General features: G+C 40.1%; 1 protein-coding gene and 8 non-coding genes across 10 annotated transcripts in view; all 9 read right to left on the bottom strand.

The window, feature by feature from the left end:
* LOC117440155 (FERM domain-containing protein 5-like) overlaps positions 1-14,517 on the bottom strand; it is a 76,711-nt gene extending 62,194 nt beyond the window's left edge. For both annotated transcript variants that reach the window (XM_034076446.2, XM_071207154.1), the window contains exon 1: positions 13,900-14,517. In XM_034076446.2, the coding sequence (XP_033932337.1) occupies positions 13,900-14,001 (102 nt within the window). In that variant the 5' untranslated portion in view covers positions 14,002-14,517. The remainder of the gene's footprint in view (positions 1-13,899) is intronic.
* Positions 14,518-16,273: 1,756 nt separating this feature from the next.
* trnah-gug (transfer RNA histidin (anticodon GUG)) lies at positions 16,274-16,345 on the bottom strand. Its single transcript has one exon. It is a non-coding gene; the product is annotated as a tRNA-His (tRNA).
* Positions 16,346-18,766: 2,421 nt separating this feature from the next.
* trnah-gug (transfer RNA histidin (anticodon GUG)) lies at positions 18,767-18,838 on the bottom strand. Its single transcript has one exon. It is a non-coding gene; the product is annotated as a tRNA-His (tRNA).
* A 734-nt stretch (positions 18,839-19,572) lies between these two features.
* trnah-gug (transfer RNA histidin (anticodon GUG)) lies at positions 19,573-19,644 on the bottom strand. Its single transcript has one exon. It is a non-coding gene; the product is annotated as a tRNA-His (tRNA).
* Positions 19,645-20,556: 912 nt separating this feature from the next.
* Positions 20,557-20,628, bottom strand: trnah-gug (transfer RNA histidin (anticodon GUG)). The gene has a single exon. It is a non-coding gene; the product is annotated as a tRNA-His (tRNA).
* An 889-nt stretch (positions 20,629-21,517) lies between these two features.
* trnah-gug (transfer RNA histidin (anticodon GUG)) lies at positions 21,518-21,589 on the bottom strand. Its single transcript has one exon. It is a non-coding gene; the product is annotated as a tRNA-His (tRNA).
* Positions 21,590-22,479: 890 nt separating this feature from the next.
* Positions 22,480-22,551, bottom strand: trnah-gug (transfer RNA histidin (anticodon GUG)). The gene has a single exon. It is a non-coding gene; the product is annotated as a tRNA-His (tRNA).
* A 1,874-nt stretch (positions 22,552-24,425) lies between these two features.
* Positions 24,426-24,497, bottom strand: trnah-gug (transfer RNA histidin (anticodon GUG)). The gene has a single exon. It is a non-coding gene; the product is annotated as a tRNA-His (tRNA).
* A 2,931-nt stretch (positions 24,498-27,428) lies between these two features.
* Positions 27,429-27,500, bottom strand: trnah-gug (transfer RNA histidin (anticodon GUG)). The gene has a single exon. It is a non-coding gene; the product is annotated as a tRNA-His (tRNA).
* Between the last annotated feature and the right edge of the window lie 60 nt (positions 27,501-27,560).

Genomic DNA, 27,560 nt, shown 5'->3' with positions numbered 1-27,560 from the left:
CCATGAAAGCAGATGCAGACAATATAGTCTGTCTGTTCTGCAGGGAGGTTCAGCTCAAAGCAATATCAAGACTTTAGTATATGTAAAATACTCCAATTATATTGCACTTAAGAGAGGCTCGCTACATTTTATAACTGATCTTTTCACAGCATGACGTGTGGCTAAACGGACCATGCAGGGGCTCAAACGGCAAGACAGCTGAACAAAATGTCTGACCTGCCAGAAACCCATTCAATTGTAACAGAGCCAAATCATTAACAGGGATGTATCATGCATTGTGAAGGCCCCTCCAAGTGATTGACAGCTGGCATTTCAGAAATTGGTCAATTAAAAAAAGATATCCTGGGGTTTAATCAGGCTTTACCTGGAGAGTTTCCGCCGGCTTTACACAAAACACACATTTTATTTGTATTTAATGTGCTGTAAGGTGGATTGTTTACCTTTGGATAAAGCCAGGCTAGCCGATTCGAGTCATATCCTGGTAATATGGTTATATGTTAACTTGCAAATTGGTCATATTCTTCTACTCAAATCTCCACGAGTGTATTTCCAAAACTGTCAAAGGGTTACATATGCTCGTATGTCAGAAGTTTAATTACTATCCTAAAGTTCCTAGAGACATTTACAGAGATATGGAAAAAAAGTTAAATATCTTAAGCACCGAAATAGAACGGAGTATCACAAAGAAGGTGAGACTAAGCCTATCAAAACCTTTCTTATAAGATCAACCCTATAAGTCTACAGTTAAACAAGAATACAATAATATTAGGAAGAGTTTTATAATGCAGAAATATCTAGTGCACTCCTTTAGTAGACAAATGGGACCAACCAATTAAAAAGAAAAGCTTTATATTAACAGCAGCTTCCTCCTGAAGCCCTATGAAAGATTAATAAGCCTAGATTCAATCTTTTTATCAATGCAAACTGCAGTTTTGCTCTTTTCCCAGTTAAACTCTTAAATAAAAAATGATCCTAGGCATCTGAAGGACTGGAGACGTTTGTTTTAAATCAGTTATATCAATATTTTCACAGGAAAAACATTCTTTACCACTGACATTCACGCTCAACTTATCTCTTTACAGATGAGGTAGCATTCGGAGCTACAGGAAACCCGGGTCCGTTTAACATCATTTCATATTTCGAAATACAGAAAGGCATGATGGGTTTTCATTTTGTGGCAATGACAACTAAATAAGGGGATGTTTTTCTCCACCAGTCAAAGGCTGTACAAAGCCTAATGAATCCATCCATCTATTAAACCCCTTAGTACTGAGCAAAATAGGGCTTTCACCCTTTGACCGTCTAAAAAATGTTTATGACGTTTTAACCAAATAATGGTTTATGTAGCATTTGTGACTAAATCTGCACTTGCCGTTTTTACAATAAAAGCTTTTCAGTGTTAAGTGCAAATGAAATGCTTTTATATTAATGTGCAGGGATGGTGGGAAGGGAGTGTAGCCTCTAACTTGTACACAAAAGTAAAAGCAGGAGTATGGGCAGCGTTGACTTATTATTGATGGAGACTAGTGAGCAGTCCAGATGTGTGTTTCCAAGTGAAACACTGCACCAAATACAGACTTCAGTTCATACATCCAAATATCCCTTTTTTATATTAAACGGATAACAGAAAAACTGCTGATTATGAGTTCTAGAAACATGGAAACAGTGTGTGTAAGTGTGTGTGTTTGTGATCTCTGGACTTTCTGATTACTATCCACTGCAGTGATTTATGTGTTAGGGGCAGGGGGGTTTATCACCAACTCTCTCTCTCTTTTTCTTACTGTAGATGTTGTGATCTCAAACAAAACATTTTGCAGTAAATACCTGAAACAGTAACCCATTGCGCAAATGAAAAACAATGTATTTTAGAATGATCTAGAACATTATCGAAAATTATTTAAATGTATCTCAGAGCAACAGAGCCACAACTGAGAATATACAACTGCAGTTAATGTGATGGTTTACTAATCCTCTGATCAGGCACTGCCAAAGGAACTCAGGGTCAGAGTGTTTGACAATAAACACAAGTTGCTGACCTGCTGAACCTGCTGAGCTGAATTGAACCATGACCTTGGTTCTGTGAATGCAGCAGGAAGAGCTACATCCCACATTACAGAGGAGAGCGGCACACTCCCAAGAGACGACAAACAAGACGACTACAAAATAAACACACACACACACCACAGACCGCAACACATGGCCTACTGACCACACACAGAGGCACTGTGTACATTAGTATATGGTGAGTCTACGGTGTGAATGAACAGTGTGTGTACATGGAAATACACCGTCTTCAAGAATACATGAAAGCGACAAGACAACTGCATTACATAATTGGTGTTTCAGTCAACAAGTACACGTGTTTATGGGCTCACATCACAAAAACATTATAGAATCATAACCTTTATTTTCTCTTTGCAGTAGCTACAATATTTTAGTGTGGATAAATGTCTGTATGTAATTCTGGCCTGAAGTAGGTAACATAATGAGGCCATGGCCCACTGATACAAGTATTGCAATGTTTATATGCAATGGGGAGGCGTGTGGCGCAGTGGATAGATCCTTGGTGTTGGGTTCAGGGGGTCACAGGTTTGAACCCCACTGCAGTCAGCATGTCGTTGTGTCCCTGGGCGAGACACTTCACCCCAAATTGCTCCTGTGGGGATTGCCCACAGTATTAAGAATGGAAGTCGCTTTGGATAAAAGCGTCTACCAAGTGACATGTCATGTCATGTTATATACTTGCCCCATTACAGTTTTTTGCCACTACACACAACAAAAATGGTAGTCTTAAAATCATGTATAAACAACAAGACTCCAGACTGCTAAAGTCTAAGCTCAATTCAGTTTTCAATCAATCAGGACTGAAGTCTTTAGGTGTCCCACTTTAAACTCTATTTCAAACTGCATGATCTCATCTTTGCTTCAGATCATTTGCATTTTTACTCTCTGCTGCAGAGCAATTAGCAGACAGTGTGTTACCCCTTCTGAAAGTCCCAGAGTCATTACAGTCTACTTTATGGGGAAATATCTCCATTTCCAACAATGAAAAACATCCTTCCTAGAGCACCTGCAGGCACCAGGCACCACGCACCACGCACCAGGCACCAGGCACACAGCACACACACACACACACACACACACACACACACACACACACAATGTGCCGATCCATCAGGCAGTCCTACAGGACGTCAGCATCCATGTGTAATTAAAGCTTTCTGCCTTTTCTTGACAAGGCACCCAACAAAAGGCAGTTAGTGTACCCATGACACCAGCAATATTATTTTTGCTGCCATCGTTCATTTATGCATGAATTCACACAAAGCAGATATGCTGGCGAGCTTTTTTTAAATACTGATGCTTCACACAGATGCCAGCAAACCCACAAGAGAAGAAATACTGTACACACTACTAATAATTACGAGCACCTTGCTGAAAGCATTGTTAATATGGTGATTAAATATCAACCGGTGGATCCAGAGGAACATGAATAACGCATCGCATGAGGCCTATGTCTGAGTGGAAAATCACAGCAGCATGATTTCCAAGTTCAGTGCAGCAGACATCAGGCTGCACTGAATCACCGCTGTGAACTCTTCCTCTCTGGCTACGTCCTCAAGTACAAAGCAAGCTTCCTGCCTTCCCCAAATAAGCCTCGTCTCCCTTTCAAGTTTGACATAAAAGAAAAGAGAAGAGGATGAGGAGCAGACTCCAGTGAGAACAGGAAACCATTTTCTTATCTCTGCTAGAAACCCAGTGCTGGGGTGAGAAGGCTTTCTCTGCCAGTCTGATATAAACCAGTGTCTTAAAAAGCCTCACTGCAGCGCTCTGGAGACATGGTGTACCCTTACACCGTACTGCAGCCGTGCCAAATGCTGTGGATGGAGTAGTGACAGAATTAAACAATTAAGAAATTACAAAAGCCAGACAGAATTACAAAACTCAGGAACATCCATTATCAAACCATTTTCAGTTTGAGCTCCCCCACCCCCATGGTAGCTGAATCACATGATCCAGATATCCAACTGCTCCCCTACATGCAGATTCAGATTTAGTTTGTCTGGTAACAGTCTGGCTGAGGCTCAGCTCCCCACATAATACCACACTCTCCTTGATGTCTCCCAAATATGACAGGAAAATTACTTAATTATGCTTCAGCTACAAATTAAAACCAACCATACAGGGGATTTATATTCACACTACGCAGTGCAGAAAATCTGCAGCACTGATTGTTACAATTTTAATTAAACTGATGAAGCTCAGCTTGACTTGATGTGCTCTTGGCCAACTCCTCTGCAATCACTTTCTTCCTTTCCTTATGAGTTAGTTTGAACTTTAGCACCCTGGTGTGTCAGCCTGCTGCAGACAGACTCGTCTTCTGTGACTGCCAACACTAAATAGATTTCTATGCTCTGATTTAGGGCTGCTCGATTAATCGTATTTTAATCGCAATTACGATTATGGCTTGCAACGATTACGAAAACAACGTAATCTAAATAAAACGAATATTTTTTTATTTATTTTTTTTATTGGTTTTTCAGTTGAATTGAAATGCAGGGTAATCAACTGTTAAAAAAGAAATTCTGTTCACATTTTTTTCTCCAATAAATTGATGTTTTCAAAGTAAATGGATAATCGTTTTTAATAATCGTGATATCAATTATTGACCAAAATAATCGAGATTATGATTTTTGCCATAATCGAGCAGCCCTAGTAACAGTACTTCAAAAGTTACTAAGAAATGGTGGGATAAAGCAGGATTATGCGGTTCGACTAATAGTTGCTCAATTTCAATACCATAAGTCAGAACAAGGTCGAGAGTGTGATTATAGCAGTGGGTTGGTTTATTTACACTCTGACAGAAACCAACAGAATCTAATATAGAGTTAAATGCAACAGTAAGGCTATTTTTATCATCGTCAACATGAATATTAAAGTCAGCTACGATAATTACTTTGTCTGTTTTAAGAACCAAAGTTGATAAAAACTCAGAGAATTCAGATAAGAATTCTGAATAAGGACCTGGTGCACGATACACTGTAACAAATAAGATTGGCTGCAAAGTTTTCCAGGTCGGATGCGTAAGACTAAAAACTAGGCTTTCAAACGAAGTATAATTTAATTTTGGTTTAGTATTGATAAGTACATTTGAGTCAAAGATTGCTGCAACTCCACCTCCTCGGCCCGTGCCTCGAGGAATATGAGTATTGATATGGCTGGGTGGAGTGGCCTCATTTATGCTGACATATTCTTCATGTCTCAACCAAGTTTTAGTGAGACAGCATCAATATTATAATCTGATATTAATTGGGTGAAATTTCCCAAGCAAGCCCATCGCTGTGTGGCCTAGAGTATAGCATGTCTTTGCTGTGTTGTGTACCGGTGTCAGGTTCAGTCAGGGTAAGCTCATTAATCTGTTCAGCTGCAGTGCTACTGAGAGAGAGGGACGAGTCAAAGAGATAGAAGGAGGGGAGAAATTAAAGTGAAAAGCAAAGGGGGGAATTTTGTGGAATTGAAGGGCCAGACAGGAGAAAAAGCACTGTGACGCAGGTAGCTTTGTCACTGTGGACTGACGGCTTCGGGCCTCGTAACTCAGCACTTTAGTGAACAGTTTTGCACTTTATTAGCGTGATTGCACAGTACCGTTTGGCATGGCATATTTGCACATTTTATATAATTTATACTAATTATTGAGATAGTATTTATTAAAGGATTAAACCGTATTAATTGGGATGTCGTCTGGCAGACGCTGGTCGGGCTCTCGGCTCCACCTGGAAAGAAAGGGGAGTGATAGCGAGAGCGGCGAAAGTGTTGGTTTGTGTAGATTGACAGCGGTTAAGAATAATCCGGGTGCAAATAATATGTGGGGGTGTAGACATCATAGCGTTAAGTGGCATTAATTGTTCAAGTGCTGACTGCGTTTAGTTGGGTTTGTATGTGTGTACTTCTGTTCAGTTATATGTTTGTGTTTGAAAAGTATTCCCCCTCCTGTTATGTCTGTTGCTGGATTGTGTGCGCCTGGTGCCCTGTGTTGTCTCCTCCCCCCTCGCCTGTGTCTAATTGCTGATTAGTGAGTGTGGGTATTTAGGCTCTGTTTCCCTGTCTGTTAGGGGAAAGGGAGTGTGTGTGTGTGTGTGTGTGTGAGATCCTGGTGGCTGCAGGCTGTGCTCACGTGAACAGCAGCAGCAGGATTGAGGCTGTGTGTAATGTGTTCAGGTTTTAATAAATGCCCACACCGGGTTATATTTTTGGACGTTCTGCCTCTGCCTCCTTGCTTGGTCGGGCTGCTCAATAGTCAGCTTCACAAGCACAAGGAGAGCTAGCATTAAAGACATGGAACATGGGAGAAAGACGGAGACAGAGGGTATGGATGAGCGTTGACTAAACATTGTAGATCTTTCAGTGGTGATAGACAGCAAATGCAGTGACGCAAGTATGGAGCAATGAAATGTTCCAAGTGTACTGGCTGGTTCTCTTCTCACTGCTACATCTCACGGGCTGACCTCATCCAACACCTCCAGAAACATGTGCATCCGAGACAACCAACATTAAATATTCACTCTCGTCAGACAGACATTTAGAGAGCCAACGACCAAGGAACCTCACCCTCGTTTCACCTTACAATCAGTCGTCCTTGCTGGCTGGCATGGTTCCTGAATTAAAGCCTTTGACAGAACATGAAGACATGTCCTCAGTGTCTCCGAGGCTAAATAACCCCCATTGTCACCTGACTGTCAATCCCAATGCAGATAAACATGTATAAATATAGTAGGGCTGCTCGATTATGGCAAAAATCATAATCACGATTCTTTTTGGTCAATAATTGATATCACGATTATTAAAAACGATTATCCATTTACTTTTAAAAATATGTAAAAATAATAATCGTTTTATTTAGATTACGTTGTTTTCGTAATCGTTGCAAGCCAAAATCGTAATCGAGATTAAAATACGATTAATTGCACAGCCCTATAATATAGTTAAGCCAACATAGCAATTTATTCACCAATAGATAGTCATTGTTATAGCAAACTCATACACATTTTAGATATGCTTCTAACCACTTTAAGGGCAAGCCCCATCAATGCTTCCTGCTAACACCAGTGTAGTAGATTTAAATGCCAAGACAGACAATTAATAAGGTATTAAAGATACAATAAACTACCGGGTCTAGGTGTATCAACTCAAAACTTAAATTGAACGCTTTTGCAAAGAAAATGAATATCCTTATGGGTCATGCCCTTAAATGAAAACGTCAGGGTGCAAAGTTATTATTAAAATAAGAAAATCCGTTTTTATTAGCTGTGAAATAGTCATTTAAAACTGATAAAAGGATAAAGCTGCACTCATTTAATGGAATTGGAATTGAAAGAGACTACAATTAATCCTCACTGATTGCTCATGACTGTGTTTCTTATGAACCTTTCACATGAGAGAAAAGTCTTTAGGTTTGAATGTTATGTTATCAGCATGTGCTGACTAAATCAATCAATTCTGAGTTGAGGCGCTGACGTCACTGGAGAGGTAGATATTACTGTCATGGCTAATGCTCTAATCTGAGAGCGTGCTTAAATCTTGAGGGTTGATCTCACCATTTCTCCACGTTATGGATTAACATCATTTAGCCGGACGCCTTCACATCAGGAAGACATGCCTCTCATAGTTTGTTGGCACGTAGTTGGTAGCGTGGTTGATAAGCAGGACCTCTGTCTTAAGCACATCCTACTTTTATTCTACATTAAGCCATAGGTTTAAAAATAAATCCCAGCCTGTGGATTATTATGGGCGGAAAGCTGTGACAGTCCCATGCTTGTGAGCCACAGACTGAACGTTTGGATGTCATGTGAAATGTGGATTTGTCCATTGAATAACTTTCTGCTGGATACTGAATGATAAACCTTTATTATGGAAAGGCTGACTGAGCATGCATAGTCAGTTTTAGCACTTCAGTTCAAGGTGCTACGTGAGGCATTTCCTAGCTGTGGTGTGAGGGAGGCTGCCAGGGAACAATGAAGTTACTATCAACATGTCTAACAATACCGACCGAAAACCTTAGAATATTTCACATTAAGCTCCTTTAGCCTTTAGGAGGTTCCCAACTCAAGCGGTTTCCGTTAGCAGCTTCTGAGCAGAGCCACAGGAGCTGAGGCTGAGAAGGCATCAAAGGCAATTTGACAGCAGTTTCTAAGTGAAGTGAGATTATTCGTGCATGCAACAGCGTATCCGAAAGTCTAATTTGTTCCAATCTGAAAACTTTGAGTGTCAGTAAGTTTCCTTAAGGTGTCATAATGAGTGAGCTTTTGATTATCTATTCATGTGACGTTCACTGTTAGAATATAATGTAATACATGCCATAAAGAAGCCCGTAAGAAGAGCCTGAATGTTTTACTTTTCCCAGAAAATGCAAAACAGCAATAGTCAAGACTGTGGTCTAAACTTAAATACATCAGCAACATTTGGATGGATTGCCGTGACATTGTACAGACATTCATGGTTCTTCTATAAAAAGCCTTTGCGTGTTGTTATTTGGCCGAGGTCTAGTTTGGAAACCTATGTCTAATGTAGTGGTACGGTGCCCAGTATCATTATTTTAGTTAGGAAGCGAAAGGCAACAGTTGAGCAGACTCAAACATGTATCAACACACAATGAGGTACATCCTCTATTCCAATTTGAGCAGTGCAGACAGAGAAGAAAACAATTTGAGTGCAGAGACCACTTAGGAGACAAGAGCAATATATTTCAATAATGCAATCACAACACTAAACCAGACGAGCTCCAACCAAGTCGTGCATTTGGCTTCAAAAGACTGGCCTTAATTTCATTAGTGGACTCTGCAGGATCTGAGTTGGTGCCAGGTGACTGAACCACTCCGTGATGAGCTATGTCTCTCTGGATCAATGATTTCCCATCATTCATCTTACTTTCTATCTCTGACACAATGGTTCATGGGAGGAATATTAATTTAGAGCAAATGCCCCGCTGTGTCTGCCTCAGATGTTTACCCTGATGGTAAACAGTGTTCCACATTATGTTTACTCAATAAAAAAAGGCATCGAGTGTATGATTGTGAAGTTCATGCTATGGATGTTGATTCTGAATGTCATAGCTTGCATTTCGCTATAATAAACTCATTAAAACTAACTATCTGGGACCTTGGAATGTTTATTCTGCTCTTCTGTGTTGTCTCAAGCGATGCTGCTGATTAACAATGGCAGATCGTTGCTGTTTAATCACACTATGATCATTCAAAGCCGTCCAGGGTATAACAAACCAAACAAAAGATCAATCTAAATAATCCCTGTATTTCATTACAGTGCTCTACGGGGATTGGACTATGGCTAAACCTACACTGTAAAAAGGTGTCCAGAACAAAAGATAGCAAGATGGTGATTAATGTAAAGAGTTGAGGGGCATACATGCAGTAAACCCCACAGAACTATACGATAATCACAATTCTGTAAAACTCATTATCGCTATAGCCTGATCTCCTCCAACTAATCCCTCCTGGAGATACACCAGCACTCTCTTCCGGTTTTTAGACCATAACGGCGTTCTATGCACACAGATATAATATATCAGGCTTTGCCAACACAGACTATAGCTGTTTGTAGGCTCAATTAAATGCTGGTTTTGTCTTTTAATGGGATTTGATGTCAAAACATTTCATCACCTTTATGAAAGCTTCATCCTTTCCACCGTGCTGGCCAAAAACGAGATATAGGAGTTGGCAACATGGATGATTATGATAATATAGCAGCCCATATTTAGTCTGATTTTAATCAAGGATGGCTTTTCCATATCACAACTGATTGTTGCCACGCCTAGCATCCCCATCCATTGTATCTTTAAAATCCTGGTTTAAATAATTGTATTAATCCTTATTATTCATGGCCCTTGTGCTGCCGCTAACACCACGTGGCTAAACACAGTAACGCTTCTGATCCCGTCTCTCCTGGGGGGTATACTACGAAGCAGGATTTTCGCTTAGCCGGCTAAATTCAGGGGAAACTCCGGCTTTCCGGTCCTACGAAGCTGGTTCTCTTTTTAGCAGGCTAGATCTCCATGGTAACTTATGCTTAGCGGCTAACCTGGTCGGGACCAGGTTAGGTTGCAGGCTAAGAGCTCAACTCAGTGAAAGCACCGCCTGCTGACCAATCAGAGCTCAGTGTGCGGAGTTTAAAGCGATCAAGTCATATTACAGGAGAAAGGAAATACAGAAAAACTGCCGTCGCAGGAAAGACGGCCGGCAAAAATCACCGACTGTGTGAACGTGAACATGAATAGAATATCACCTCCATCTTCAGAGCAATCTGACTATTATAACATTAGGGTTAAGAAAGCTTACTTAAATATCGGCCACAACATAAGTAACTGGATCAGAGTACATTAAGTACAGTCCGCGGCATATCACTTCATAATGTATCATATCTCTCCTTATCTGAGTCAGCTGAGCCGTATCTGGCCGTGCAACACTCACAGCGTCACATACTGTATGCAGAAGTATTATTTTAAGCAACACATTAAGTTGACGAAACACTCGAGACAAATGTAATTGAAGTCAGATCGTGTTTTAGACGGGCAGTGATATCATAAACCTGTTAATGTACGCATTCAAACACTTTTTCTTTTGCCAGCTGTATTCACCTTGCAGGTGCAGCTATGTGGCTTTGATCCTGATCAAGTGTTTAAGTCATGGATGTTTAAAGTTTAACTTCTTCATTTTTGACTAGTATTAAAGTTCACTTTTCATTCAGGAAGTATGACGCTGCGCTGTCAGTGCGCTTCTCCATGTTTGTGATTGGTCGAATGCTCCAAATACCACCCCTTTCATGTGAACGCGCACCTAACTAGATAGGACACGGCTGGCTTGAGCGATCCACTTGATAACCAGCGTCGTAGTACAGTTTAGCGAGAGCGCGTATGTTTTGGATTAGGCCAACCGGCTAACTCAAACATATCCAGGTTAGGTTGAACCAGCTTCGTAGTATAGGCCCCTGAGCTTATATTTCTTTGCTGGTGACTTCTCTAAAGCTTCTATAGGTATACTTGAGCGCTATAATTGCAGCCCCTTCCAACATTTCCCCCACCGATCCAAGTATTGCGACTGTGAGACGCCTGGTGAATATCCTGAAGGAATGAATGGTGGTGAAAGGACAAGAGAAATCAATAAACATGAGTCTATCCTATGCTTCCAGGGTCATGATGTTATCAGTAACAATGTCATCAGGAGGAGTGGAGGACCGGCACACAGAATGGGTGCGATACATAAGTGGTGTTGGAATTTGAGGAGGGTGGCAGAGAAGCCTGACAGTCTAATGGTCTGAGGCCCTTTTGTACATGTTAAAACATCCAGTGTAGTCTTCACATTTTTTATTTTCTGCCACTCCACGCTGCCTTCACAGCTTTTCCCATTATGAAGGTCATATCAACCACTATTCCACTATGATAGGACTTTAGATTAACAATAGCAGTGCAACTTGTAGGCTAATTGAGCTAAATGGAGAGTGTCGCTGTTGTTTCCCCACAAGGGGCCTCCATTCTAGGCCATATCTCCAAGGTGTGCAGGGAAGGACAGCAGACATCCGCTCCCATTTGTCGGCGAACCAACACTGTGGTCATGCTCCGGTAAGGTCACTGTGATGTCCTTTATCATGCAAATGAAGAATTACTGTTCAACAGAGCTTATTTAGCCTGGCAGACGATTTGTGTAAAACATAATTAATACTACTCCCTAAATGTTTGCTCTCACATCATAATGACAGAAATAAATGGTGACGACGTTGTTGTTAACAATACACAATTGATTAAGCCCATGATCCTATTTATGTTTTCATTTAGACCAGTTGTGCATAATCAAGACCCCCATGGTGTGAACTAATGGCATATATCCATCATGGGAAATAATGAAATACAGCACGCCAATAGAGGGCTTATCCATCTCAAAAGAAGCTGAACTAGAAACTAAGCATTCAGTCCCTGCTGTGTGCTTTTAGTTGCTAAAAGGGTGGGATCAGCAGACAGTCAAAACACTTTGAATAACGACTGGGTGAAAGAGCTTCTAAAAGTCAATGAGGAACCAGTGCGGGCTTTACTTTGGTAAACACCACTCATCAAAAAAAAAACATGTCTCGCCCTGCCATCAGAAGAATACACGAGTAATTATTTCGTATAATATTAACATTAAAACCGAAAGATTTCGATTTTTCTCTCAAAAATGTATTGATACAAAGTGTACCCAAAGCGGTGCAGGTCACTACCAGTCGCTAGCACAACAGGTATTATTTAGTAACAGATGAGGACAAGCAGGGACCAGAGACCAACATAAAATCACCATGTTGTACGTGTCCCTCGAGCACTGCCACTGTCGGCTGTTAGGAGTTGAAACGGCTTGCTTTGCCTTTGCTGTCAGATCTTAGAAAGGAACAGGTGGTGCTGGTCTTTGTGTGTTGTCATCTCTAATTCAGCAGTAATGGAATCCCTTGGAGTAAAAAGCTTCAAACGCAGCTCCAGCAACTCAAAGGACCAGCTAAGGTGATGCACACAGACTCCTCAATGATGCAGCTGCGCAAAAGACATCGAAAGACGCACACACACAAGATTTACAAAGGAAGTCACGGACGTTAATCACTTGCTCCTACTCCTCTGCTCTCGCTTATAAACTGTTTACTGACTCCAGTCATGCCTCACCTTCATTTGTGTCAATACATTGATTTTTAAGACTCAAGAAGCACAAGAAATAAAGAGAAATGATTCAAACAAGTCTGCAAGGGACACATTTGGTAAGAGAGTGATTGACTGACTGCCTAATCCAATGTGCAGATTCAAGCGTTACTACCAAAGTACATGAAAGACAAAATAAATAATCTACGCCAAGTAAACAGAAATTCCCCTTTAGTTCCTCCTTAGTACAGCACTACAAACTACAGTCTCAGAAGTCACTGCAAAGTAGAATCAATGCCTCGCTGCGTCTGTATCAACAATAAATAAAAACTATTGATAGACTGCTGTTACGGCTCGTACAAATAACCACAAAGTGAAAACAAGGAATCCTAAGAAATGAGGAGCCCGCAGCATTGGCCTTTGCAACTGGCTCACATCTTCATGAAAAGAAGCTTTCCATGCATTTACTTGATCACTATGTAACAGAGGTTTTCAGATCATTATTCCCATTGGCTTCGGCCTGGGGTCCAAACAGCATAGCAATCGAATTCTCCATGGTCAAACACAGGGTCAGCCTGAAGGGCAAATGAACATCAAGGGAAATAATATCTGCTTTGTTAAAACAAATTAAGATTGTGTCCATTGCCCAGCCTCTGTTAGACCAATTAGAATCTAAACAACATTAAACCTCTAGACTAGAGGTTAGAACAAAAACCTCTCATCCTCCTCCTGTCTCATGCAGCCATAAATCCTCTCTGATCCATCCACTGAAATCGTTCCTGATCAGATTATACAGATTTGTTTCATAATGCATTCAAATCAATGTATGCAAGTAGCTGCTGATGACAAAAGCTTAAAGAGAGATTGTGTTTTTTGTGTGTCTGTTGGATTTCAAAATAGTGCAAATTGAACCTCCTTGATTTTGCTACGCAATGAACATCATGCTGTCCACACAGGTATGGGCTGTGACGGGCTGTGACGAAAGCAACGCCTGCAGCCCATTGATGACACATACCACACGTCTGGCCATACACACAATATCATCAATCAAATACATGTTCTGTGACTGTGAATGGAGTTCAGGTATGATGACACATCCTTTGCAGCAGACTAAGAAATGGGAAAGATGAGTTTGGAGGGGAATCATGTTCACCTGATCGCCGCCCAGTTTACGTGTCAATAGCACGTCCTCCACAAGGTGATTTGAAAAAGAGCAAATGTTGGCCCCCACTGACCTGGATCGTGCAGGTGTACTCCGAGTCGTCCAGCAGCCTCACAGTGCAGTTGCATTCCCGGTCCAGACTCCTGATGCTGCTGCTCATTAGTCGGCTCAGCATCTTCTCGATCGTCTGTGTACGGGACCAGGGAGACACAGCACATGCATACAAGATCTGCTGCTGTTAACGACGTCCTTGTTTAGTCCAACACCTGGTGAGCGAGGGAGCGGAGCGGCGGTGGCGGTGGAGCATCCTCTTATCAGCGCTGTTCTCCAGTCAGTGAGGCGGGAAATAGTGCAGCTACTACGGCTGCTGCTGCTGCTGCACTCTCTGTGGTCCGGTTAGACTGGAGCCCCTAACCGTAGGTACCTGCTCCCCCCTCGCCGTTGCCATGCCGCGCTAATGCTGAGGGGCGGGACAAGTGATGAGTGGCAGGTCCGTCCGCCAATCATAGCAATGGCTGAGAGGCTGCCTTCAGAGGTAACGAGTGGAGCCGAAATTCCGATAGGCTACAGCTCGTCGTGACTGCAGACCATACTGCAGACACATGGTGCGAATAATAACACAGCAAGAGGCTTCAGTTTCACAAGTTAAACATTGGTCAGTCGCAGTGGTGTGCACTGTGCAGTAACTAAGTAGATTTACTCAAATACGATATTGAAATACAATTTTGAGAGACTTGTTCTTTACTTAAGTAGGATAGTAGGCCTATGGTTTATTTAACAGTGAACAGACACATTATTGAGTCCCAGTGTCCTTCCACTGACTCAAGTTGAAGAGAAATTAACCAAACAAACAATTTGAAGCTCTGAAAATACAAAATGAAACAGTAAATGTTCATCTGACCCGGTAGTGTGGTTTTGTTTAGATAGTGTGTGGTTTTGATCAGCCTTTCTGTAGATGGGAGGGATGAAATAGTCCTCCTGTTGAAGTGGATCTCCAAACAAGCAGTCTCTTTTTTTAACACACAAAAATGTAAATGAGAAAGGAAAACAATACTCAAATCTTCTCCACCCTTGTTGGACGTTTGTTGTCAGGAAATATCAGCCATACAGTAACAAGCACAAACTCTGCTGAAACTTTCTCTGTCCACCAGCTGACATTACCCACCTGCTTTGCTTTCTCTCTAAACTCTTTTTCTACTAAAGAAATGCAGACTCTGTTTCCCCTCTGCACCGCCACCACTGCCCTCTGCTGGAGTTGGCTGGCTATTGCAGGGTTAAAAGAGATGGACATTAAACTCACTCTAGTGTGTTTATTTGAGTTGGTTGCACTGTCAAAAACGTAGACTTTGGGAACAAAAATAGGCCAGTAAACCGTGTTAAGGTTACTTTTCTAGTAGGCTACTTGTTGCTGTCAAAGTCCTTAATATAAACATTTGGAACACTACCGTTGATCCTATCATGCAGGTAAATGTAATCTAGGCATACAATTGTTGGCTTAGTTGACCGGAATTACATTAAGTTGCTAACTGATATTACATTGGTGGTTGATGAGTTATAAGTCAATATATATATATATATATATATGTTTATTGATTAAGGACTATTTGAGTGGCACCATGGGAAAATGTGGACCTGTCTAATGCAATGTAGATACAATCCTTCCAAAGATGTGATTCGACCTCTTGGTGATAGTGAGATTTTCAGGGTCAGCCTTACCCATCTTTATTTAGATTCTGATTTACACTTATGTATCACCTTATTCCTCCATGGTGTTATTTATATTCCATGTGCCCCAAACCAGTTTTTAATCTCTTTCTCTCTTTCTTTCTCAAAAGTGCTGGACCCTTCACATTTTACCTCCATATTAGCAGGGTAATGAACTTTCAGCCTGCCTTACCTTTCTTGCCTTTGTATCCAATTATGTGGGCTGTAGTGAAACCAAAGCATATTTTCTCCACAAAATGTAAAATACATTAATTGTCTCTTCACCTGCAGGTATGTCACCACCACTCAGTCCAGTCGCTGATTTTCTTGCGCCCCTTAACATACTAATCTATAGATTTCTTTAAATGTTTTGGGTCCATCCCTGAGCCTGTATTGAACACATTAAAGTCATTATATTAAAAGCTTTGCCAAAGGGGAATTAACAATATTGAGAACTGTCATGGAAAGATAAAAACTGAAAATGTGTCATAATACAATCGCTTATAGACATTGCTTTATTACATTCACATTGTTTTTAATGTGTTGGGCCGTTGTAATCCGTTTGCACCTGCCGGCCACCATACCTATCTGCTTAAAGTCCACCAATCAGACCACCATACATTTTTTTGAAATGCTAAACATTTTCATTGCATTAAATATACGATACCGATTTAATCCACTATACATCATTCATTTGATATCTTTTAAAAGACAACCCATCTGCCGTGACATTGTTACCGCAATGCCGTGACCCGGATTCGAACCGGGGTTGCTGCGGCCACAACGCAGAGTACTAACCACTATACGATCACGGCGAGCTACGATGGGCTGAGTGCAGTGAGCCGGCGAAAACGCGATCAATATCGTGGTGTGTGCAGAAGGCTCCATGAGTAGGCCTCATGTCAACAGAGTAAGATTCACATAGAAGTCCATTTTAAATCGAAATATTCCTTTTGTGGTAATGAGAAAAAACTGAAATTAAGCCTCATTATTTTTCTAACTTTACCTAACTTCAGTTTTCATTTTTTATTTCTTTCACTTCAATTACCACAGCCTCTTTATTTCCATAAAATATGAAATGGAGTTTGCCATTTTGCCTCTCACATGTTAGGGATCTGAACCACATCCATTTACTCCTTGTGCCAAATACACCCACATGTATTTCATCAACATTTTACTGGCTCGGCTCGTTCGTATATTAGGATTAGAATGGAACTTGCTTACCTGAATATGTCCTTTAGAAAAAACTGGAATTAAGCCTAAATATCTTTCTACCTTTTCTGTTTTGTACACCACAATTACAAACGTTTTTACGAGAGTTTGTAAGAGCTATTATTTTTGAGAGCTTGCATGAGTTCTTCCCCGGCAGCACAGTGAGGTAAAATAGCAAAACAATAGAGCATGCTGGGAGTTGAACCACTGACCCTCAGGTTGGAAGATATCCATTTACACCCTTAAATCACACACACATATTGCATTAATCTCTTACTATTACCTTACATTATAACGTTATCTTACATTAAAAGCTTCTGCCTTCGAGCTTTATAATCTGTTCAATGGTATTTTACCTTGTACATGTCTGTTGACATTATAACTATATTGTACATTTTCACATGAGGAGGAGAGGAATTGTCAGAGGAGATATTGTAAACATTTGTTGAAACTCATCACAGGAAGTGACAGTCCAATTTTTTACATATGTTCATAAAACACAAGCCTACCAGGGCAGTAAGGTTTCTTTAATATGTCCTTTAGAAACAATGGAATTAAGCCTCGGTATCCAATTTTACCAAACTTCAGGTTTTATTTCCCATAAAAAGAACCTCCATTCAAACAACAAAACGGTTATCTCGATTGGGACACTCCGGCTATGATTTGATTATTTCTGAACATCCCATCATTTGGCTGTGGCTGTAAGGAAGAGCTGTTGTCGAGTCAGAAGGTGGGGGTTCAATCCCAGCCATGCAGTTTTCATGTTGATTTATCCTGTGTATTGTGCTGCTTGTTACATTTGTGCGTGATGTCACTGCTATAGTGGAGAAGAGCTTCAAAATCAAAAATCTCAAACCTGTTAGAAATCCCATCCTTTACACTCATGCTACTGAGTTTTAGGTAGTAGCAAAACCTTTAATAGCAAGACCATTTTTTACACCAATAAACATTTATATCTGGCTCTTGAGGGCTCTGGAGTGAAGTGTACTTATTGCGCCAAATACAACAATACAATTAAATCAAAGTGTATTTAATTAGCCCAATATCACAAATTGTACTTTTGTCTCAGGGGGCTTTAAGGTTTATACAGAACATGAATACGCCGGACATTCCCGGTGCTGTAAGCTTTTTAAATATGTATTGAAGAGAGAAGACGAGTCACTGTGTTTCTCCTTGCACTGTGTAACACTTGGCACAAAGCTTCCAAATAAAAGTGGGACTTGTCAGAGGAAGTGAAATAAAATATTATAGCAACTCAAAGATATTGTTAAAGACACGTGCAGTTGTTGAAACTTTCAAAACAATTGAAAGTACATTTGTTATAAATGTTGTTGTATCCACAACCAAGCAAAACAACATTGTGTGAAACACATACAGAAATGTATAAATATATTTTTGTTAGTGAAAATAAATGTAGAAATACATTAAAGATGTATAATTATAATAATGTATTATTTATACATTTATTTATTTAAAATGTACTTCTGTTTATTTATTCCTATATTTATTTCCACATTTATTTCAGTTTTTTTGCACATTTATTTATTCTTGTATTTGTGTATCCCTGTATTTATTCTCTATTTATTTATTTGTTACTTATGTCCTATCCTCCATGCCGTCCTCCATAAGGCTACTCTATATGCTTAAAAACACAAATGTGCCAAAACACGTGCAAATAGTCAACAGGCACTCCGATCCCAGCTGTGTGGATCACACTTTTTTTGTGTGTGTTTAGTGTGTCCCTGTTTACGTTGTGAGTTTCTTGCAGCATTTTTTTTATTTGAAGCGTTTTGGATTTGCAGCTTTTTGTTTATGCAACACTTTTTGTAAACGCTATGCGTGTTTCTTCAAGTTGGTGAATGTTTTCTAAATGTTGTGCACGTGTTGTGAAGTGGATGAAAAATGTTTATTCATTTGCATGTGTTTTGGCACATTTGTGTTTTATATTAAATGTAGTTTAATACATTTGTATCTTTGTAATCTTTTTAAAAGACAACCCATCTGCCGTGACATTGTTACCGCAATGCCGTGACCCGGATTCGAACCGGGGTTGCTGCGGCCACAACGCAGAGTACTAACCACTATACGATCACGGCGAGCTACGATGGGCTGATGGCAGAGAGCCGGCAAAAACGACACCAGGGTGGTGGTGTAGGAAGTATGCTCCATGTGTATGCCTCATGTACACAGAGTACTATCCACATAAAAGTCAATATGAAATCGAAATATATTTTATAAAAGTAATGACAATCAAAACATTTACAGATCTACAACTCGGGAGCATCGATTAATTTATAATGGGGATTTAATGCTTTGTTCAAAGGTTACAGTTAGCCTACATGCAAAACAAAACATCACAACAGTTATTGGGTAATTTCGTGCTTTTATGAGTATCTTCGATTACTTATTTGATTACTGCAAATACAAGATTTGTTGTAAGAGTAACTTTGCAAAACGGATCTTCCAGTTCCCCTGACTGTGTCTCCCTCTAGAGGGGCTTTACGGTAAGTACAAGGAAGTGGGAGAAAGCTTAACAAGCCGAAAATGTGCCGGAAAACATGCAAATCGTCAACAAGCACTCTGATCCCAGCTGTGTGGATCACTTCAGTGTCCCAGTTTACGTTGTGTTTTGAGTTTTTTGCAGCATTTTTTTATTTGGTTAATGTTTTCTAAATGCTGGCACGTGGGTGCATTTTTATTTCATTTGCATGTGTTGTTTTGGCACATTTGTGTTTCATATTTGCATTGTTTTTGATCTGAAGTGAGTTTCTCCTAATGTATTTGAATCTGTTTAAAAGACAACCCATCTGCCGTGACATTGTTACCGCAATGCCGTGACCCGGATTCGAACCGGGGTTGCTGCGGCCACAACGCAGAGTACTAACCACTATACGATCACGGCGAGCTACGATGGGCTGATGGGAATGAGGGGGCGAAAACGCGACCATTATCGCTACGCAAGCAGTATGTTCCATGAGTAGGCCTCATGTAAACAGAGTACGATTCACATACAAGTCCATTTGAAATCGAAATATATTTCTTTTATAAAAGCAATGACTATGCAAACATTCACAGATCTACCAAGTAGAAAGCATTGATAGATTTATAATGGGGATTTAATGCTTTGCTCAAAGTTAAAGTTACATGCAAAAAAAAACCCATCACAACAGTTCTTGGGTAATTTCATACAAGTGCTTTTATGAGTATCTTTGATTACTTATTTGATTACTGCAAGATTTGTTGTAAGAGTAACTTTTTAAAACGGTGGTCTTCCAGTTACCCTAACTGTGTCACCCTCTGGGGGGGCTTTACGGTAAGTACAAGGACATGCTTTGATTATATGATTATATGAATATCATGTTTTGATTTCCAGTAAAGTCTGATTCTGTACAAGAAACATAGTGATGTCTTACTGATGGAATGTTTGATCTCCGGCTTTTTGGTAATCGTGTAGCAGGATCTATGCTTAACATAAAAACAAAAATGTGCCGAAACACTGTGTGGATCACTTTTTAGTGTTTCTGTTTGTGTTGTGTTTTGAGTTTCTTGCAGCATATATTTCTTCGAAGCATTTTTGTATTTGCAAGCGTTTTGTATTTGCAGCGTTTTGTATTTGCAGCGTTTTGTCTAAGCAACGCTTTTAGTAAACGCTGCATCTTTCTTCAAGTGGGTGACATATTTTTTCATTTGCATGTGTTGTTTTTGGCACATTTGTGTTTCATATTTGCATTGTTTTTGATCTGAAGTGAGTTTCTCCTAATGTATTTGAATCTGTTTAAAAGACAACCCATCTGCCGTGACATTGTTACCGCAATGCCGTGACCCGGATTCGAACCGGGGTTGCTGCGGCCACAACGCAGAGTACTAACCACTATACGATCACGGCGAGCTACGATGGGCTGATGGGAAGGAGGCGGCTAAAACGCGACCATTGTCGCTACGCAAGCAGTATGCTCCATGAGTAGGCCTCATGTAAACAGAGTACGATTGACATACAAGTCCATTTGAAATCGAAATATATTTCTTTTATAAAAGCAATGACTATGCAAACATTCACAGATCTACCAAATAGAAAGCATTGATAGATTTATAATGGGGATTTAATGCTTTGCTCAAAGTTAAATGCAAAAAAAACCCCATCACAACAGTTCTTGGGTAATTTCATACAAGTGCTTTTATGAGTATCTTTGATTACTTATTTGATTACTGCAAGATTTGTTGTAAGAGTAACTTTTTAAAACGGTGGTCTTCCAGTTACCCTAACTGTGTCACCCTCTGGGGGGCTTTACGGTAAGTACAAGGACATGCTTTGATTATATGATTATATGAATATCATGTTTTGATTTCCAGTAAAGCCTGATTCTGTACAAGAAACATAGTGATGTCTTACTGATGGAATGTTTGATCTCCGGCTTTTTGGTAATCGTGTAGCAGGATCTATGCTTAACATAAAAACAAAAATGTGCCGAAACACTGTGTGGATCACTTTTTAGTGTTTCTGTTTGTGTTGTGTTTTGAGTTTCTTGCAGCATTTATTTCTTCGAAGCATTTTTGTATTTGCAAGCGTTTTGTATTTGCAGCGTTTTGTCTAAGCAACGCTTTTAGTAAACGCTGCATCTTTCTTCAAGTGGGTGACATATTTTTTCATTTGCATGTGTTGTTTTTGGCACATTTGTGTTTTATATTTGCATTGTTTTTGATCTGAAGTGAGTTTCTCCTAATGTATTTGAATCTGTTTAAAAGACAACCCATCTGCCGTGACATTGTTACCGCAATGCCGTGACCCGGATTCGAACCGGGGTTGCTGCGGCCACAACGCAGAGTACTAACCACTATACGATCACGGCGAGCTACGATGGGCTGATGGGAATGAGGGGGCGAAAACGCGACCATTGTCGCGGCGCAAGCAGTATGCTCCATGAGTAGGCCTCATGTAAACAGAGTACGATTGACATACAAGTCCATTTGAAATCGAAATATATTTCTTTTATAAAAGCAATGACTATGCAAACATTCACAGATCTACCAAATAGAAAGCATTGATAGATTTATAATGGGGATTTAATGCTTTGCTCAAAGTTAAATGCAAAAAAAACCCCATCACAACAGTTCTTGGGTAATTTCATACAAGTGCTTTTATGAGTATCTTTGATTACTTATTTGATTACTGCAAGATTTGTTGTAAGAGTAACTTTTTAAAACGGTGGTCTTCCAGTTACCCTAACTGTGTCACCCTCTGGGGGGGCTTTACGGTAAGTACAAGGACATGCTTTGATTATATGATTATATGAATATCATGTTTTGATTTCCAGTAAAGCCTGATTCTGTACAAGAAACATAGTGATGTCTTACTGATGGAATGTTTGATCTCCGGCTTTTTGGTAATCGTGTAGCAGGATCTATGCTTAACATAAAAACAAAAATGTGCCGAAACACTGTGTGGATCACTTTTTAGTGTTTCTGTTTGTGTTGTGTTTTGAGTTTCTTGCAGCATTTATTTCTTCGAAGCATTTTTGTATTTGCAAGCGTTTTGTATTTGCAGCGTTTTGTCTAAGCAACGCTTTTAGTAAACGCTGCATCTTTCTTCAAGTGGGTGACATATTTTTTCATTTGCATGTGTTGTTTTTGGCACATTTGTGTTTTATATTTGCATTGTTTTTGATCTGAAGTGAGTTTCTCCTAATGTATTTGAATCTGTTTAAAAGACAACCCATCTGCCGTGACATTGTTACCGCAATGCCGTGACCCGGATTCGAACCGGGGTTGCTGCGGCCACAACGCAGAGTACTAACCACTATACGATCACGGCGAGCTACGATGGGCTGATGGGAATGAGGGGGCGAAAACGCGACCATTGTCGCGGCGCAAGCAGTATGCTCCATGAGTAGGCCTCATGTAAACAGAGTACGATTGACATACAAGTCCATTTGAAATCGAAATATATTTCTTTTATAAAAGCAATGACTATGCAAACATTCACAGATCTACCAAATAGAAAGCATTGATAGATTTATAATGGGGATTTAATGCTTTGCTCAAAGTTAAATGCAAAAAAAACCCCATCACAACAGTTCTTGGGTAATTTCATACAAGTGCTTTTATGAGTATCTTTGATTACTTATTTGATTACTGCAAGATTTGTTGTAAGAGTAACTTTTTAAAACGGTGGTCTTCCAGTTACCCTAACTGTGTCACCCTCTGGGGGGGCTTTACGGTAAGTACAAGGACATGCTTTGATTATATGATTATATGAATATCATGTTTTGATTTCCAGTAAAGCCTGATTCTGTACAAGAAACATAGTGATGTCTTACTGATGGAATGTTTGATCTCCGGCTTTTTGGTAATCGTGTAGCAGGATCTATGCTTAACATAAAAACAAAAATGTGCCGAAACACTGTGTGGATCACTTTTTAGTGTTTCTGTTTGTGTTGTGTTTTGAGTTTCTTGCAGCATTTATTTCTTCGAAGCATTTTTGTATTTGCAAGCGTTTTGTATTTGCAGCGTTATGTCTAAGCAACGCTTTTAGTAAACGCTGCATCTTTCTTCAAGTGGGTGACATATTTTTTCATTTGCATGTGTTGTTTTTGGCACATTTGTGTTTTATATTTGCATTGTTTTTGATCTGAAGTGAGTTTCTCCTAATGTATTTGAATCTGTTTAAAAGACAACCCATCTGCCGTGACATTGTTACCGCAATGCCGTGACCCGGATTCGAACCGGGGTTGCTGCGGCCACAACGCGGAGTACTAACCACTATACGATCACGGCGAACTACGATGGGCTGATGGGAATGAGGGGGCGAAAACGCGACCATTGTCGCGGCGCAAGCAGTATGCTCCATGAGTAGGCCTCATGTAAACAGAGTACGATTGACATACAAGTCCATTTGAAATCGAAATATATTTCTTTTATAAAAGCAATGACTATGCAAACATTCACAGATCTACCAAGTAGAAAGCATTGATAGATTTATAATGGGGATTTAATGCTTTGCTCAAAGTTAAAGTTACATGCAAAAAAAACCCCATCACAACAGTTCTTGGGTAATTTCATACAAGTGCTTTTATGAGTATCTTTGATTACTTATTTGATTACTGCAAGATTTGTTGTAAGAGTAACTTTTTAAAACGGTGGTCTTCCAGTTACCCTAACTGTGTCACCCTCTGGGGGGGCTTTACGGTAAGTACAAGGACATGCTTTGATTATATGATTATATGAATATCATGTTTTGATTTCCAGTAAAGTCTGATTCTGTACAAGAAACATAGTGATGTCTTACTGATGGAATGTTTGATCTCCGGCTTTTTGGTAATCGTGTAGCAGGATCTATGCTTAACATAAAAACAAAAATGTGCCGAAACACTGTGTGGATCACTTTTTAGTGTTTCTGTTTGTGTTGTGTTTTGAGTTTCTTGCAGCATATATTTCTTCGAAGCATTTTTGTATTTGCAAGCGTTTTGTATTTGCAGCGTTTTGTATTTGCAGCGTTTTGTCTAAGCAACGCTTTTAGTAAACGCTGCATCTTTCTTCAAGTGGGTGACATATTTTTTCATTTGCATGTGTTGTTTTTGGCACATTTGTGTTTTATATTTGCATTGTTTTTGATCTGAAGTGAGTTTCTCCTAATGTATTTGAATCTGTTTAAAAGACAACCCATCTGCCGTGACATTGTTACCGCAATGCCGTGACCCGGATTCGAACCGGGGTTGCTGCGGCCACAACGCAGAGTACTAACCACTATACGATCACGGCAAGCTACGATGGGCTGATGGGAATGAGGGGGCGAAAACGCGACCATTGTCGCGGCGCAAGCAGTATGCTCCATGAGTAGGCCTCATGTAAACAGAGTACGATTCACATACAAGTCCATTTGAAATCGAATGATATTTCTTTTATAAAAGTAATGACTATGAAAACCTTCACAGATCTACCAGGTAGAAAGCATCGAATCATTTACAATGGGGATTTAATACTTTGCAGACTATGCAATAGCATGTTTTGATTTCCAGTGAAGTCTGATTGTCTTCAAGAAACATAAATAGTGATGTCTTACTGATGGAATGTTTGCTTCCATATTCCGCGGCTTTTTGGTAATCGTGTAGCAGTTTGGGGGACATCACTTGTGCTGCTATGGTGTCTTGGTAAATGTCTTCAGGTCTAAATCTCCACATGTCTGAGAGTTAGAAGTTCTCCAGTGTACTTCTTGTGCTCCGGTTCTATGCTCCAGGAATTTCAACACACTACTAAACAGTATTGATGTTAAAAAAACAACAAAATGTAAGTCATACTTATCAAGTATTGGGAATTTTGGTTGTAAGTAATCCACCACATGTATCATTTAGTTATGTCTTCAAAATGATGACTAAGCAGTTACATCCTTTGTATCTTAAATGTTTAGAGTTGTTGCCTTACAGTTGGAAAACATGTCCTGGCTAGCAGGGATGAAAGGTGGATACTGACTGGAAGAACACCCTGGGTCTACCAAGGAGAAAGACTCTGAATGAGGACTACTGCCGGTCATGGAGGTTGAACATGGGAGGTTTTAAAGGAATGGTATGCTCATGACACTGATTTTTAAATAATTATCATCCGATAAAACAGACCAGTCTCTGCCAGTCTCTCTTTTTCTTTTTTTAATCCGATGACATTATTAGTGATTTTAAACTGATTATATACCGAAATAACATCAACACTGTGGGCGCCGCCATCTTCCGGACGTGACGTAAACCATGCGTTTGGTTTTCGAAGACACGTTGATCTCCATGTTATTTACTGTAGTTTCTCTCTTCAAATATGCCTCACTGTATCGCGAAATATTGCCACAATTCTGATAGGAACAATCCACGGAATGCTCGGTTCCATCTGTTGCCAAAAGGTAAGCGTAAGAAGTACATTCGGAGGCAGTGGCTAGCGAAATGTGGCCGGCCCAAACCGAAAGATTCACAGGCTCATGTGTGCAGCGAACATTTCAAATTTCCGGACGACTACTCTGAGAGTATGATCAAACATAACATGGGATTTAAAGAACAACCATTACTCAATTGAGATGCAGTACCATCGGTCTTTCTGGTGTCATCACCGACCAGGACACCAGTTCGGCCAGTTGAGAAATCGCCCTCTGCAAGTGTGAAGCGACGGAGGAGCAGAAGTAGTGCTCGGAGTAAGAATAAGGTATGTTATAGCGCATTTCCATTGCAGCGGCTAGCCCCGTTTTAACGTCCTTTAGCGTCCAGGCCAGGACAGTTTTTGGTGGCCTTTCCATATAGCGTAGTACCGGCTAGTGTGTATTTTACCCCAGTTTTTTCCGGCCCCATAAAATCGTGATTCTATACCCAGGGACAACGAAGCTGAGTATGCTAAACTAGAGAGGGAATCGCTAGCAAGGGTGGTACTACATGCATAAATATAGTATCTTATATCATCTTCCCATTATACACACATGCATTTCCAAACATTTGGACTACCTATGTTGCAAATGTATTATCTTTTCAATTTACACACGGCATCTATTGCACGTCTGTCCGTCCTGGGAGAGGGATCCCTCCTCTGTTGCTCTCCCTGAGGTTTCTCCCATGTTCCCTTTAAACTGTGGGTTTTCTTCGGAAGTTTTTCCTTGTACGATGTGAGGGTCTTAGGACAGAGGGTGTCGTATTGTCATACTGATATGTATGGCTGAATTCCCCCATCCAATCTCTTCACATTTGTCAAAACTTGTTCCTCTGCTGACGAGTCCGAACTGAAATACTCCACCATGTTTCCGTGTGTTGACAAAGTGAACGCATGGATGACGTCACGACCATCACGTGACTACTGAAAATGGCAAACATGGCGGCGGCCAGACGGAATATACAGGTCTTGATAAAAAAGAGCTATAAAATCATTATTTACCGGGGAATATCGCTGATTTCTTCAGGGTATGGTTTAAACATAACGTTTCACTAAATACTGAAGTTTTGATTAATTATCTAATGAGTGGACCATTCCTTTAAGCAGTGAGGTCAGCAGGTGTCCAGGAAAAGCTGAGTTTATCAGGGCTGATGAACATAAATGGAGTCAGCCTAATGTTTGTTCAAATGATAATTAGACCAGTATATGACCTCTACTCTGACTCACATTTGCTCAAGTTCATTCCAGTAACACAAGTTACTTTGTTATTATTAAATTATATATTGGTATTGTAAGAATGATCACATATCAATCTAAATCTCAATGTATTCATCTAGTCAACAATACAAGGCTTTTTCAGTGATAATCCTCCTTTAATTGCATTTAAGACTTTTATTCTGTTATACAACAAGATAAAGATAAGGTGGTAGACGTGGAATAATATCTATAGGTACAGCAGGATCTGCTTAACATAAAAACAAAAATGTGCCGAAACACTGTGTGGATCACTTTTTAGTGTTTCTGATTGTGTTGTGTTTTGAGTTTCTTTCAGCATTTACTTCTTCGAAGCATTTTCTTCTTTGCAAGCGTTTTGTATTTGCAGCGTTTTGTCTAAGCAACGCTTTTAGTAAACGCTGCATCTTTCTTCAAGTGGGTGACATATTTTTTCATTTGCATGTGTTGTTTTGGCACATTTGTGTTTCATATTTTCATTGTTTTTTATCTGAAGTGAGTTTCTCCTAATGTATTTGAATCTGTTTAAAAGACAACCCATCTGCCGTGACATTGTTACCGCAATGCCGTGACCCGGATTCGAACCGGGGTTGCTGCGGCCACAACGCAGAGTACTAACCACTATACGATCACGGCGAGCTACGATGGGCTGATGGGAATGAGGGGGCGAAAACGCGACCATTGTCGCGGCGCAAG

The sequence above is a fragment of the Pseudochaenichthys georgianus genome, chromosome 3 (genome assembly GCF_902827115.2).
Source record: "Pseudochaenichthys georgianus chromosome 3, fPseGeo1.2, whole genome shotgun sequence".
Lineage (NCBI taxonomy): Eukaryota > Metazoa > Chordata > Actinopteri > Perciformes > Channichthyidae > Pseudochaenichthys > Pseudochaenichthys georgianus.
This window is presented reverse-complemented; position numbering and strand designations above follow the sequence as displayed.